The sequence below is a fragment of the Colossoma macropomum genome, unplaced genomic scaffold, assembly GCF_904425465.1.
Source record: "Colossoma macropomum unplaced genomic scaffold, Colossoma_macropomum, whole genome shotgun sequence".
NCBI classification, from domain to species: Eukaryota; Metazoa; Chordata; class Actinopteri; order Characiformes; family Serrasalmidae; genus Colossoma; species Colossoma macropomum.
This window is the reverse complement of record NW_023495818.1, coordinates 374,390-387,769: the sequence shown is the minus strand read 5'-3', so window position 1 is coordinate 387,769 and position 13,380 is coordinate 374,390. Positions and strand designations below refer to the sequence as shown.

Genomic DNA, 13,380 nt, shown 5'->3' with positions numbered 1-13,380 from the left:
CAGAACTATCATGCTACATTTCACTTTTTATTAATTACAGCATGAACAGAGCATTGCATTAATGTAGGTTGACCTGGTCACCAAATTGCTAAGAAGCTGTAGGCTGTAATATTTAGAGACAGACTTTGAAATCTTTTGAGGAAGTGGTCTCTGTAAACTACAACATGCAAAGTAAAAAATATTTCACTGAAATGGTGGTTTAACATTCTACTCTCATTGTTTAAGCTGTAGTATTTGAATATGCACCAGTGACTTGTTGTACATTCAAACTGTCGCAAAAAACCATGAAATCTGAATTGACTGGTCAAACTGATTCACATAGCCACAAATCTGATTGAATCACATTCGAAACCACCTACAATGGTCAGATTTCGTGTGGCTTTTTGCCATTAAGACTGCAGAGATATGCCGATGTCAGTTTTGAGCTGCCTGTCTGAACAAGGCCATAGTTTTCTTATATAATAAAAAAAAACAACAAAAAAAAACACTAATGCAACTTTTTTTATGCGGAAAAAGTAAATGCACCTCTGCATATATCACTGCTTCAAACGTGTGAAATTGAAATCAGGTGCTGGTTTAAGAAGATATCCAAAATATTAGAAATCAATTATTCCACTCTGCAGAAGATCATCTACAAGTAGAGAAGATTTAAAACCCCTACCAACTTGTCCAGGCCAGGTCATCCTGGCCAATTTAACCTAAGAGCAGACTGTAAGATGCTAGATGTCTCTAAAAACTCCAAAATTTCATCACAGGATCTGCAGGTAGATCTTGCCACTGTTGATGTAAAAGTGCGTCTGCTGTTAGAAAAAGACTGCACAAATTTGACCTACATGGGAGGTGCGCCAGGAGGAAGCCTTTGTTGTCTAAAAAGAACATTGGCACTAAAGTTTGCTAATGAATATCTAGGCAAGGACCTGGACTGCAGCTATGTGTAATGAAGAGATGAGTGTAAGATAGAGTTGTTTGGCAACCGTACCAGAAGCCATGTTTGGTGAAAGCCAAAGAAAGCATTTTATCAAAAGAACCTCATACCAACTGTAAAGTATGAGAATGGAAGTGTTATGGTTTATGGCTGCTTTGCTGCCTCAGGGCCTGGCCAACTTTCAATCATAGAATGAGCTATAAATTGTCTTTCTTACCAGAGAGTGCTTAAGGAGAATGTGAAATCCCTCAAACATTTGAAAGAATTCTGCATGGAGGAGTGGACAAGAAATTACAGTAGATGTCAGAAACTGGTAGACAGATATAGGAAATGCCTATATAAAGCTGTTTCTGCCAAAGTGAGCAGTTACTACTTACTGAAGTGAGGGGTGTACTTACTTTTTCAGCAGACAAAAATGACATCTCAGATATTTTCATATAATGGTTGCATTGTGAACATTTTATTGTTTTTTTGTTCTATTACATAACACTTATCTATACGTGCTTAAAAACCAAATGATGATATTTTCACATATGTCAAAAAAGAGAAATATTCCACAGGGTGTACTTCTATCTTCTAACCCAAAAATGCCCTGACGCATCATGATTAGGACTGGCTAACTTCCAAAATATTTTGATAACATTACCAACACTGATTCCCTGAGTTCGAAACTGATTCTTCAGAAATCAACAGAGCACTGCACAAAAATTGAGAAGGTCTTATATTAATGGCATTCGTACAGCATGTAATTTAGACAGCAAATCAGTCATATTTTGGAACAAGCATTTTGGAGCAAGCATGTTGATTTTGATACTGAATGACTAATTAGGTATTGAAAATTGGCATTGAATGACAATTTTTGATACTCTGTGGTATTGAAAAAATTCCATCAGTATCATGAAAGGACTTTTTTTTGTTTGTTTTTGGCCATATTGCCCACTCTTAAAATGTGTGTGCTGTGTTGAGAAACTAAGAGGTGGCTGGCTGATATGTTTTGTTTAAGAATTCAGCTGTCAGCTTGTATCACAAGATGATTTTGTCTGCGGGTAAAACTGAATAGCTGACTAGACAGAGTCTTTGCCAAAGAGTGTCAGTCTGGCTAGCTCACCACTATAGAAAGAGCAGCACTTTCTGAGTTAATTTCCAAACTTTAGATCTGCGTCATCACTTTCAGCTCTGCTTCACAAAAGTGAGACTGGATGACTTTAGTTGTGTCTGCTGCTGAATTACTCTCAGACTCACCAAGAGATGTAAGGAAAACCACTTTGCTTGATTGAATCTTTGTTGCTGTCCTAGACTGAGCAAGTTGAAGTATGTACTGTATTGATTTCTCCATGGTCTTCCTGGAAAAACAACACTTCACAGATTCCATGTGGTCAGTACAGCCACACCTAAAGGAAATCTAGCCGCAGCTTAGACAGAACACTGGAACTCTCTCAGCCAAGTGAGTACATGTCCTCCATGTTCGCAGGAAGCATGAGTTAGCAATGCGTCACAGCTAGCGTTATGATGTGTTCATACTTTAGAATATTCCAGTCATCCTATCAAGCACTCCTTAAAGAAATAGTTCAGCTCAGTTACATGATGCTCAAGTGTTGTTAGCTAGTGTATGTATGTATATATATATATATATATATATATATATATATATATATATATATATATATATATATATATATATGTAACACTTATTTGTAGAGAGTTAAAGTGCAGTAAAATTATTAAAATGCAGATATTTTACCACCTTAGCCCAGTTTTGCCTAAATATTCTGCTTTTCTGGAGTTAAATAAATACATCATCAAATATCAGTTTAAAATATTTGTCAAATATTTTTGTTTTTGTAAAGCAAATACTTGCTGATACCAATATGAGTCTGATATCAGTGTGCAGCCCTAACACCAGACATGTTTGGTGTCTGGAGTTTACTTCAGAGTACAGCAAAGCTAGTGTAGGTACCAAGTAATGGAAGCTTATATTCCACCAATTAGCACTGTGAAAACTGTGTATGTATCATCAAACATTTGCTTCAAATGCAGAGTGCGAATTACAGGGTTGGACCTGAACCCCCTAACTTTATCCCTGACTTTGATGTTTGAATAAAAAGAGCTTGAGTGGAGAGGTTCCTAAAAATCACACATGCTAAGTAGTTTTCATAGTAAAGTCTAAAATATGCTACTCGTATGTAATAGAGTAAGGATGCAATGCATCATTTGGGGGAGGACCATGCCTGAAGCCCCTCCTCCTTCCAGTCTAACATACTGTAAATTTCCCATCTCTATCTTCTTTTTCCTCTGATGACGTTTTCATACCCCACCACACCATTTCTGCCCTGTTCTTCAGTTTTATCTGTCTATCCTTTATCTTTTCTTAATAATGATTAGGCTCAGCCTTTGAACTCAAAGCAGAGGCCACCCAGACCTCCAGCCCAAGTTTTCAGCATTCTCTGGCCTGCTAAACTCATGCAGTCTCACCTCATACTGCAACTGAATGCTGAAAGCAAATACAAATGTGAACACTGCTATAGTAGGTCACACCTTTTCTTAACTGTTGGCACTGCCTCATGTTGTTGATGTTCTCTAATCATGGGTCATTTTGAAGAGAAAATGTAAGTATGAAAGATAAACTTTAGCTAGCTAGCTTTGTTTTGTAATTTAAATGGCACTGTGTTATGAAACTAACTTATGAAATCATTTGCCACACCTTCTGACTTAGCATAGGTTACTTTTGTAGACTGTTGTTTTGAATACGCTGGCCACTGTCATTAGTTGGTAAATCTATCTTGCTAGTTCCTGCCGTTATACGATGTGTCAGATCACAGTGGGGGGAAAAAAGCAGAACCGCCAAATGTCATTGTATAATTCTCGCTTCATATGCCTCTGATGTACCATAATTACTTGTAAGCCATATTACCCTTGTAGCTCCAATGCAAAACTAAAGAAGTAACCTTCATAAACCAAACAGTATCTTGACTGATCGAATACAAGGTGGTATGGGGGGAAATCATGCAACGCTGATGCTTTGCCCAACCGCTTGTTAACGACAAAGGCACTTTCTGACTGACAGTAAAGTGTTTTGTTTTCAGTCTTCTTTATGGTACGTAACCGTGGAGACGCACTGGGTTCCACAGTGTTTCCTTGTGTGAGGTGAATGTGTGAAATGCCAGCATTCCACTTCAGGTATTGAAGTCATGGTCATGACTCAGAGTGCCTCCTTGTTCTTTCATGTTAAGCAGTAATGTAACGTTAGGTATGGAATGCAACAGAAAAAAGAGAATTCCTTAAGGTTGCCTCACACTTTGTTGAAAACAGTATGTGCAGAGAAGAAAGCTTTGTTCTCTCTTTCAAACCTTGATTCTCACAAGTTTATCTTCTTTTGAACTTCTTTTTAAAGTAATGTTTTTCACTGTTATTTTTCAAATGTAGAATTTTTTCAAGATCCTGCAAATGTTTTGTTAACATGAAACAGCAGTTTGCTCTTAAATTAAATATGGCACCAGTCCAGTTGGGCCACTATCGTCAGAAAATGCTGTATTGGATATTTGAGGGAAAAAGGAATGAATCTGACCCAGTTCTGCTACAAATCTAGCCTGAAATAGTATAAAAGTGGTAGTAGCACCATGAAGCATGAAGTGAAGTAGATTACACGATTAACCACACAGTCTGAGAACAATGAGCTGGTGACAACAATGAGCATTTCAACCAGACATTCATTAACTTCTTCATTTTTGTCATATAATCATCAACATGTACTAGCAGCGTGTTACGTTATACAACAGAGCAGTATTTTATCTAGAAACTTTTACTTTGAATGGAGCCTGATTGAGACAAAAACTGGTTTTGTGCAGATCATGCTGTTGGCTGTTTGTATATTTCTAACTGTACACCCTTAAAAGTGATCCTTCAAGAGGCCTTTAATGAGAGCAATGATACTGTATAGAACCGTTAACAACTTTTTGAATGCATGAGGTTCTTTGAAGAACTTTTTTTTTTTTTTTTAAATAGCACCAAACATAGAAAGGGTTTCTCTATTACAAGTCAGCAAATCTTTTTTGTTACTATATAGAACTTTTTTTGAGAACAGTGTAAGGTAGTCAAGTGTTTGAGCGGTTTGAATATTGAGAAGTTTAGTAGTTGTTAAAGAAAAAAGTATTGGTATCAGTATTGGAACAGAAAAGTGGTACAAAAAAGTAAAAAAAGTATTATCAGCCATCTCTAGTATAAACACCTGAACTAGGTTGCGCCGCTTATCTGTAAGTTTGTAGTTAGTTTTGTGTGTAGTCTTGATTAACACTAGTTAGTTTCAAACTATCATTTTACCATTTTACCAGTGGTGAACTGTAACTATTAGAACTAGGCCTTTAATTTGTCAAAACATGAGGAAAAAAACCACTTCTACAGTAATGCTATTTTCTACTAGCATCCCTGTGGGACTCTAGTAGTTTGTTAGCGCTAAGCTAACAGTGATTAGCATGGGCATTCTTGGCCGTTCTAAATTAAATGTGGATATTTGAAGCTTCTTAACATTCCATGTTTTACTTGAAGCTTGTGACAGATGTATTAGCCTGTATTGTACCTTGTAGAGAGGCGAAGTGTAGAGCTGCGCAGCTGTTTCTGTTTCCGAAGGTCCACTGGTTAGGCTGCTGCTCATATTCACAGTTAGTGACGTATCTTGAACTTCCAGAAGGCCTAGGGTGTTTTCTCTCACTAAGTTGGACCCACCCACTGGAAATCCAAATGTAATGGATTCCACTGACACTTAAAAATTGTGTCAGTCGTTCATCTAACACGTTAGACCTTCTCTTCAGCTCTTGTAGTCGTAACGAGTAGGAGAGCTTGCTTAACTATATCTAACTAGACACCACAAAGGAAAACAGTTCCAAGACCGGCCAATCTTAAGCTCAGTATTTGAAGAATTTCACCTTTTTGATTCTTTTCAATAAAAATGAACAAAAAAATACAGACACACATTTTTTGGTTACCAAAAATCTTTCGGCCTTCTCAGAAGGCCTAGAAGGCACTGCAGGTTCTCCTCTTTGTTTTGCTAAATTCATTTGCACCACAAATCCATAAATTGTGTGTTAACTAGTGTCTAACTAACTAAGTGAGTAACTAACTAATGAACTACAGGTTTCTGACTTACCAACACAACCGGAGTTTCAGCATTTGAGCCTCGCTGAAGTTAAGCTATGGATGTAAGTATCATGTTTGGAAAGAAACATGTCTTTAGCTTTTCTTATTCGTATTCTAATATTCAAATTAATATTTCATAGAATATTCTAAAACGAAAATAATCGCTAGTTGCAGTGCTACATACAGTGTTCAGCTATACCAACCAAAGTGGAGCAATACTCGAATGATATTTAATATTTAATTGCGAGTGATTATATGTTAATACAGAATGGCTCCTGTTTATTAGTATAAGGTCAATCTAAAATGTGTGTGGTTCCTCTGAGCTTCAGAAAGAGCTCAGTATGCAGTTTAGGAGGTGGCTGAAGGTGCCCTGCTCTCTCTGCAGATGAGCCCTCCTTGTCGCCATTGATCGTGTGTGTAGCGTTAGATCTATTACTTAGCAGGGTCCCATGTTCCCCTTTGCAGGACTTGCTAGCGGCTTTGTTCTAGTCTCCATACACTGATCAGAGTAGTGCTCACTTCTCTCTCTCTCCCTCTCTCTCTCTCCCTCTCTCTCTCTCTCCCTCTCTCTCTCCCTCTCTCTCTCTCTCTCTCTCTTTCTCACCCTTTCCTCTTTCTTTTTCTCGTGCTCCCTCACATTCTCTCTCTCTTTCTCTCTTGTTATCCCTCTCTGTCTCTCTGTCTTTCTCAAACACACACACAAGTGTGAAGAGTGACTGATATGGCAACAAAAAGGAGTTAAAAGTAGAAGCAAAGCCAGTAAAGCTGGTTGTTAGCGACGTTGTTTGATCTCATCTAGCACGTCTAGATTTTTTTCATCTAACACTATTGGCTTTTATTCATCAATCCAAAAAAGGTTTTAAAGGGATAGAATGAATGCTTGTAGAGGTAGTTGTTAACAACATTAGCATTGTTTGATCTCATCTAGCACTTTTAGCTTTTTTGATCTAGTACTATTTGCTTTTATTCATCATTCCAAAAATGATTTTAAAGGGATAGAATGAAGCCTAGATAGCAGTCAGTTGTTGAATCCATGTTAAGTCGACATTCAGCTGTCAACATTAACTTTAACAACATTAACTGAATCGGTGTTCTAATCCAATGTTGATTCTTAATCACTTACGTATTCTGAATAAATATTGAAACAACATTTAAAGTTTAACAAAAATTCAGCAGAACACAGATGCAACACTTTTTTCAACCTTTAGAAAATCATGTTTCTGTAGTAAAACATTGTCAAAGCCATCCTGCTTTATCTACAGGATAATCGCAAAACGCTAAAACGAGAAAATTCTTTGTAAAGACTTTGTAAGTAGTGACACTGAAGCAGTCAGTGAGTCATAAACACCAAACAACTGGCTTACTTCTTGAGATCTCATTTCTCTCTGTGACTCTAAAAAATAAAAGCAAGAAATCATACTGTGTTATAATCAGTTAGAAGCATAACTGTAAGAATATTTTTCTTTCTTTCTATGGTTTGATCGTTAAATAGTTCATTTTTGCTAGTGTAGCCATAAGCATGCCATCGTAATGGTCAGGTAACGCTTCAAAAGAGCTCATATTCAATTTTATTACATATCACTCATCATCAAACACATTTGTGCTCGTTTTTAGCAGCATTTGTTTATTGTTTGATCTCTACCACTATTCGCTTTTTGTATCAAATTAATAAAGAAGTTTAAATGATAGGATAAAAGATGTCACTAGCTTTTTTTCATCGTTAACCAGGTTATCCTTCACATGTATCTAACTTATCTAACATGAAGCTTTGGTCGCACAAAAACAAGCTGGAGAAAGAAAAAAATTCTCCATGTCTGTTGTCATGTGAGGAAACATCAAGAAAGAAGCAAGAGAATGGATGCATTTTTTTCAGCCTAAACACTCTTGTTGCAATGACATCTGGCAGATAATTGAAACCAAAGACAGACGCTAGCTCTGCAACGATTCCCTCTTTGACACATAGCACACTTTTAGGGCAAGGGCTAATGGCTTTTACACCCCGTGTAGTACACTTTCTGACAAAGAGTGAGCCATTTTGGATTCATCAAGAGCCTGTTGAGTGCTGCCATTACAGAATCTATTATTCGTTGGGGTTTCTGTGTGGTTTAAGCTGCTGCTCGTGTCTGAAACATTTGATCATTCATTGGGTTTGAGACTTAGCTAATGGTTGAGCATTTTTGATTGTTTCCTTTAAGTGTAATCATGGCAGTCTGTAAGTCTGGGCCTCTTTAGTGATTAAGAGACAGAGCATTAGAATTTAGTTATTTCTTTCTGACCAGAAGAAGGTCCATTAGTGATAAGCTATTGATTTTATGCTGGGAATAAGATAATGTGGATGGTCAATTTTTATGCCCAATAGGGATGTTATAACACATTGAAAGATCCTTAATTTTCCACACTTTTTGTATTTGGATATGCAAAGAATGTGATCTAACAGAGTCAAAAAGATTTTTATTTTGTGCATCATAAAAAAGCAAAATGTAAATGTATTAATGTATCCAGAGTTCATTTACCTTTTATTGTTAATCTGATGAAACAAATCAATAGTAAACCCAAAACAAAGAATTCAGAATTCTGTTCTGAATGTTTGTGCATGCTTTCAAAGACAATATCACAGGGCTTCCAGCAATAACTACATCATTCTTTTATGTAGTGATAGAATACATGATAGGACACAGAAAGCTCTAATTCCACATGCTGATTTGTTTTACTTAAGATAACAGTTAGTTCCAGCCACACAAACTGATTGGTTGAGAGGCTTTCTAACCGTGCTGTTATTTTGCCATAACATCATAACAGGTTTTTCACAAACATTGTATCACTCCGCTGAGACGCCGTTGCTAAGCAATGAGTTTGACAGCTGTAGGAGACGCTCAATCCATTTGAAAGTTTTTACTTCTTGCTTTGCGCACAAACAGAAAATGGATACTTTTAAGATTAAGTTTGACCTACAGCCGTCATTTCCATCGAACAAGCTTTTCAGTCAGTAGCTGTGACAGAAGAACACCTAAAGAACCTGGAATTAGCCAGACATAAACCGAATACCATTCGCCAAACGTGTAGTCTCATCTTCAGAGTCTGACCAAATCGGACTGAGCCATAAAACCGCCGCAATAAAAAACAAAAAAGCTTGCTCAGTGTCATGACAGGGAGTGAGCGGAGCTCGTTACTCCGAAGTAGCAACAAGCTGCTTGTTAAGGAACTATAATTTGGCGGAAGGAATTGCGAACATTAAAACATATTAAATGACACGTTCACGACCCAATTTATTAATTTCTTACTTTATTTATTTAACTGTTGTATAAAAGCAATAGAACACTCAAGGTCGTGTGTTATCGCTAAAACATCACGGCTGTGATGATCTACGGCAAAAAATCACAGCCGTGATGTTATTTCACGATAACACACGACCTTGAGTGTTCTATTGTTGAAATGGCCAACATGAACATGCATGCAATTCAGGTATTCTGGGTGCAGATTCCAATGAGCAAAAGTCTCTGAACGTAACGTCAGCAAGACGTTGGGTAAGATAGGATTAATAGGGCACATGGGTTATTAGACAAATGGCACTTCTCATGTCTTGTTCTCCTGCCCCGTTTTAACAGGTACAGGAACGTTTGGCAGAGTTTTTCTGGTGAAGGACAAGAAGACGAGGGGTTTCTTTGCCCTGAAAGCCATGAAGATTCCAGATGTGATCCGATTAAAGCAGGAGCAGCACGTTCATAATGAGAAGGAAGTTCTAACGGAGGTGAACCATCCCTTCCTCATCACGCTGTGAGTGGGTTCCTTCCTGAACTGGCAACCACCCATCCCACTGTGTTTTCTTATTTAGGTTTCAGACACGCAGAGAAAACAGCAGGAAATATCTTACATCACATATTATGTTTGTCCAGTAGGTCCTCAGGTTTTTGCCTGTAATCTTAACTATATTAAAGGTTTTTATGAGCTTGCCCACTGACTGCCCACAGGTAAGGGCACACAATCTCCTATATTTGAGTTATGGATCAACCCCTTGTACCATCATTAAGTAAATTGGCCAGTCTGCGGGGAAAAGGAGCGGAAAAGGACACCCACTGGCCAAACAGCTTGATTTTAATATTGGTAATTGCTTCAGCTTCAGTTGACATGTTAATAACTAGGCTTGCAGCCAGTTATCAACCAATCCCCTCCTTGAAATCACTTTGAAAGTCAGTTACATTCATAACTTTTTTCCCCTCAAATAGCAGCCACTGATTCTGTGTTAATATACAACCAAAACTGATCCTAATACACATCTAGCCAAAGAAGATTTCTTTTATAGGTCTTTTATCTGAGGCAGTTTTTGCTTGATGAGTTCAGTCAAACTTCATACTTACATTTAAGGTTACTTTATGAACACTTTATAACGAATGATCGGTTTGACAAAGTGTGCAACACTACATTAAGATTACAGTGAGTAACCCTTTTTGGTGCAGTAATAGCCTCTAATCTTCTAACAAGATGATGGACGTTTACACTTGATGTTGGAACGTTGCTATGAGGAGTTGATTGCATTTAAACACAACAGCGTTAGTGAGGTCAGGTGCTGATGTTGGATGATTAGTTCTGGATCACAAATGGCAGTCCACCTCACCCCAAAGGTTTTGGATGGTGCTTCATCACTCCAGTGAATGCAATTTCACAGAGTGCAAGAGGTCACTCAATGGTTTGATGAGTATGAAAATGATGCAAATCATATGCTACTGTGGGCACAGTTACCAGATCTCAACCCAGTTGAACATCTGTGGAACAATTTGTGAAAAACCTAGTAAGACTGGTTTATGCCTCCAGGCACAGAAGAGATTGTGGGTAAGCATTGCTCATAGAGGCCACAGTGTGCACACCTCTAAAATCACAACTACTTGGAGCTATGCGTTAGGTCAGTGATTGGCTATCCAGTAGCACTAAATCAAAATGTATCAGGTTGAGAAGATGTTCAAAATATCAAAAACAGAGGAAAAAGAGAGAGGTTTGGACACTGCGCCTTAGTGCACACGTTCAAGTTACATGCAAGTGCACCTATTTAAATGTTTGGCGCACAGTGCCTGCACGTGTTCTAGATATGTTTTAGGCCTTTAAACAGCGCTCTCCAGAGACTTGTGAAACCTATGCCCAGGCACACTGATGTGATTCTAGTAGCTTGTGGTGGTCCAACACCTTACTGTAATACTTTGTTAGTTTTTGCTTTAATTTGCTACCCTTCGCTGCATACATTAGCAAACATTAACTGTTCACAAGTTATAGACGGTGCTGCTTTCTGGTTGGCATAAGACATCTAAAGAAAGGGACTGTCTGCAGGTTTTGGACTCACCATGACGAACGCTTCCTGTACATGCTGATGGACTACGTACCAGGCGGTGAGCTGTTCAGCTACCTGCGCAGCCGTGGCCGATTCAGCAACAGCACAGGCCTCTTCTACTCTGCAGAAATAGTGTGTGCAATTGAGTACCTGCACTCCAAAGAGATCGTCTACAGGGACCTGAAACCCGAGAACATTTTGCTGGACAGTGAAGGACACATCCGCCTCACAGACTTCGGCTTTGCCAAGAAACTCTCAGATCGGTAAGGTTACCCTTAGAATTCTATCAGTTATTTTTCCATCACGTTTAGAAGTGATTACATAATTTACAAAATATGTTACTTAGTTACATAATGGATTACATTTATGTTCAAACTAGTTCCAAGCTAGTGTTAAGCTCCAGACGTCTAGAGGTGTTATTGTTTGGCTATACATTTGATTTACATTACATAATTATTCATTTTAATTAACGTTACTGATAGCACTGATATTGCTGGTACCACACACACATGTTCTAAGCCGCTTATCCTTCTGGGTCACGGGGTAGCTTGAGCCTATCCCAGCAGTCATTGGGTGGAAGGCAGGATACACCCTGGACAGGTCACCATTCCGTCGCAGGGCAGACACTGGTACCAGTGCTGTGTTTTTCTTACTTAAGACTCAACCTCCTTTGGTGATCAACAAATTCACACTATGGCAGTAGCTCTAAATAACTTTGGTTTCATCAGGAGACCCATCAGTGGACGTTCTTGCCATTTAAATGCTGTATTTGAATGAGATCCTTCAGTCACAGTCATAGCAACAGCACACAAGCAGTAGGCCTCATGTTGGAACAGTGTATGGTTCGAAGGGTCAAACTAGAACAATGCATTAACGGCATCTGACAAGTTATGGGGTTAATAATTGTGTTAATGGGATAATAATACTTGGAGACCATTACACATAAAACATAGTCATAAAAACATGAGCCTACCTGCCATCTATGCCCACTCTAAATAAAGCAATGTTCAATCCAAAAACCGTCTTTAATTAATGTTTACAAGCTATTTGTAATGCCCATTACAAAGCAGGCTGGTTCTAAAGAGCAGCAGCATTTTGGTATTAATATGTAACAATTTTAAGAGTTATTACATGAAAACCTGAACACAATCTGAGTTTACAGAGATTGTTTTGCATTTCAAGAATGCAGTTCATTACAAAGAATAAAGTGATGTTTAAAACATTACATATTAAGTTACAGAGCTTATGATACACTTACTCTCATAGATATTGCATAGATATGCTTAGATAATTAATTTATGGATCATAAATGTGTATGCATTGTGTGTATCCATGTGAGTTAAGCATGTATTCTGTGCGTTGCTATCTGACATTTGTCATTTGGGGGAATCTGTAATACACACACACTTTCTAAGCCGCTTATCCTTCTGGGATGCGGGGGGAGCTGGAGCCTATCCCAGTGGTGGAATTGGTAATATGTTAGTACAAAAATGGAATGTAAACAAAGCGGTGTAATATTTTGAACAGTCAGTTTTCCCTTTGGGAAAGGGGAAGACTGACTATATTTTTTGGGCCAGTTCTGCAGAAAGTTAGTCTTGAAGCCATGCTTTTGAGTGTACATGTAAGGACATAACAGTGCTTAGCGCTTGTCTGTCATTCCTGTCCTTGAAGTCAAACATTGTTGATAAGTTTGTTTTTTTATCTTGTGCGTGATATTTTTCATAGATAGTGTGTAGCTTTATTTCTCTGCCAGCACAAGAGCATCGCATTCCTGTGTGGAGCTGTTAGTTTGAGGAATTTCAATCAGAACACAACAATGAATTAACAAAGAAAAGGGTGCATAAATGTTTCCCAGGGCCAAACGGTCACCATCTTGTGTCTTTATTAGAGGAAGATGAATATCTTTCCTAGCTATCTGCATATAGAACCACAAGTAATAAGGTTTGTGTTTTCTGCCTGCAAATGGGCGGCGTACGTTATGAGGCTTTCTAAGCAAATAACTGGCTCG

General features: G+C 38.1%; 1 protein-coding gene across 1 annotated transcript in view; it reads left to right on the top strand.

The window, feature by feature from the left end:
• The window catches only part of prkx (protein kinase X-linked), a 57,758-nt gene that overhangs the window by 13,502 nt on the left and 30,876 nt on the right, over nucleotides 1–13,380 (top strand). The window contains exons 2-3 of the mRNA XM_036563559.1: nucleotides 9,661–9,829; nucleotides 11,372–11,635. Coding sequence (XP_036419452.1) covers nucleotides 9,661–9,829; nucleotides 11,372–11,635 — 433 coding nt within the window. The remainder of the gene's footprint in view (nucleotides 1–9,660; nucleotides 9,830–11,371; nucleotides 11,636–13,380) is intronic.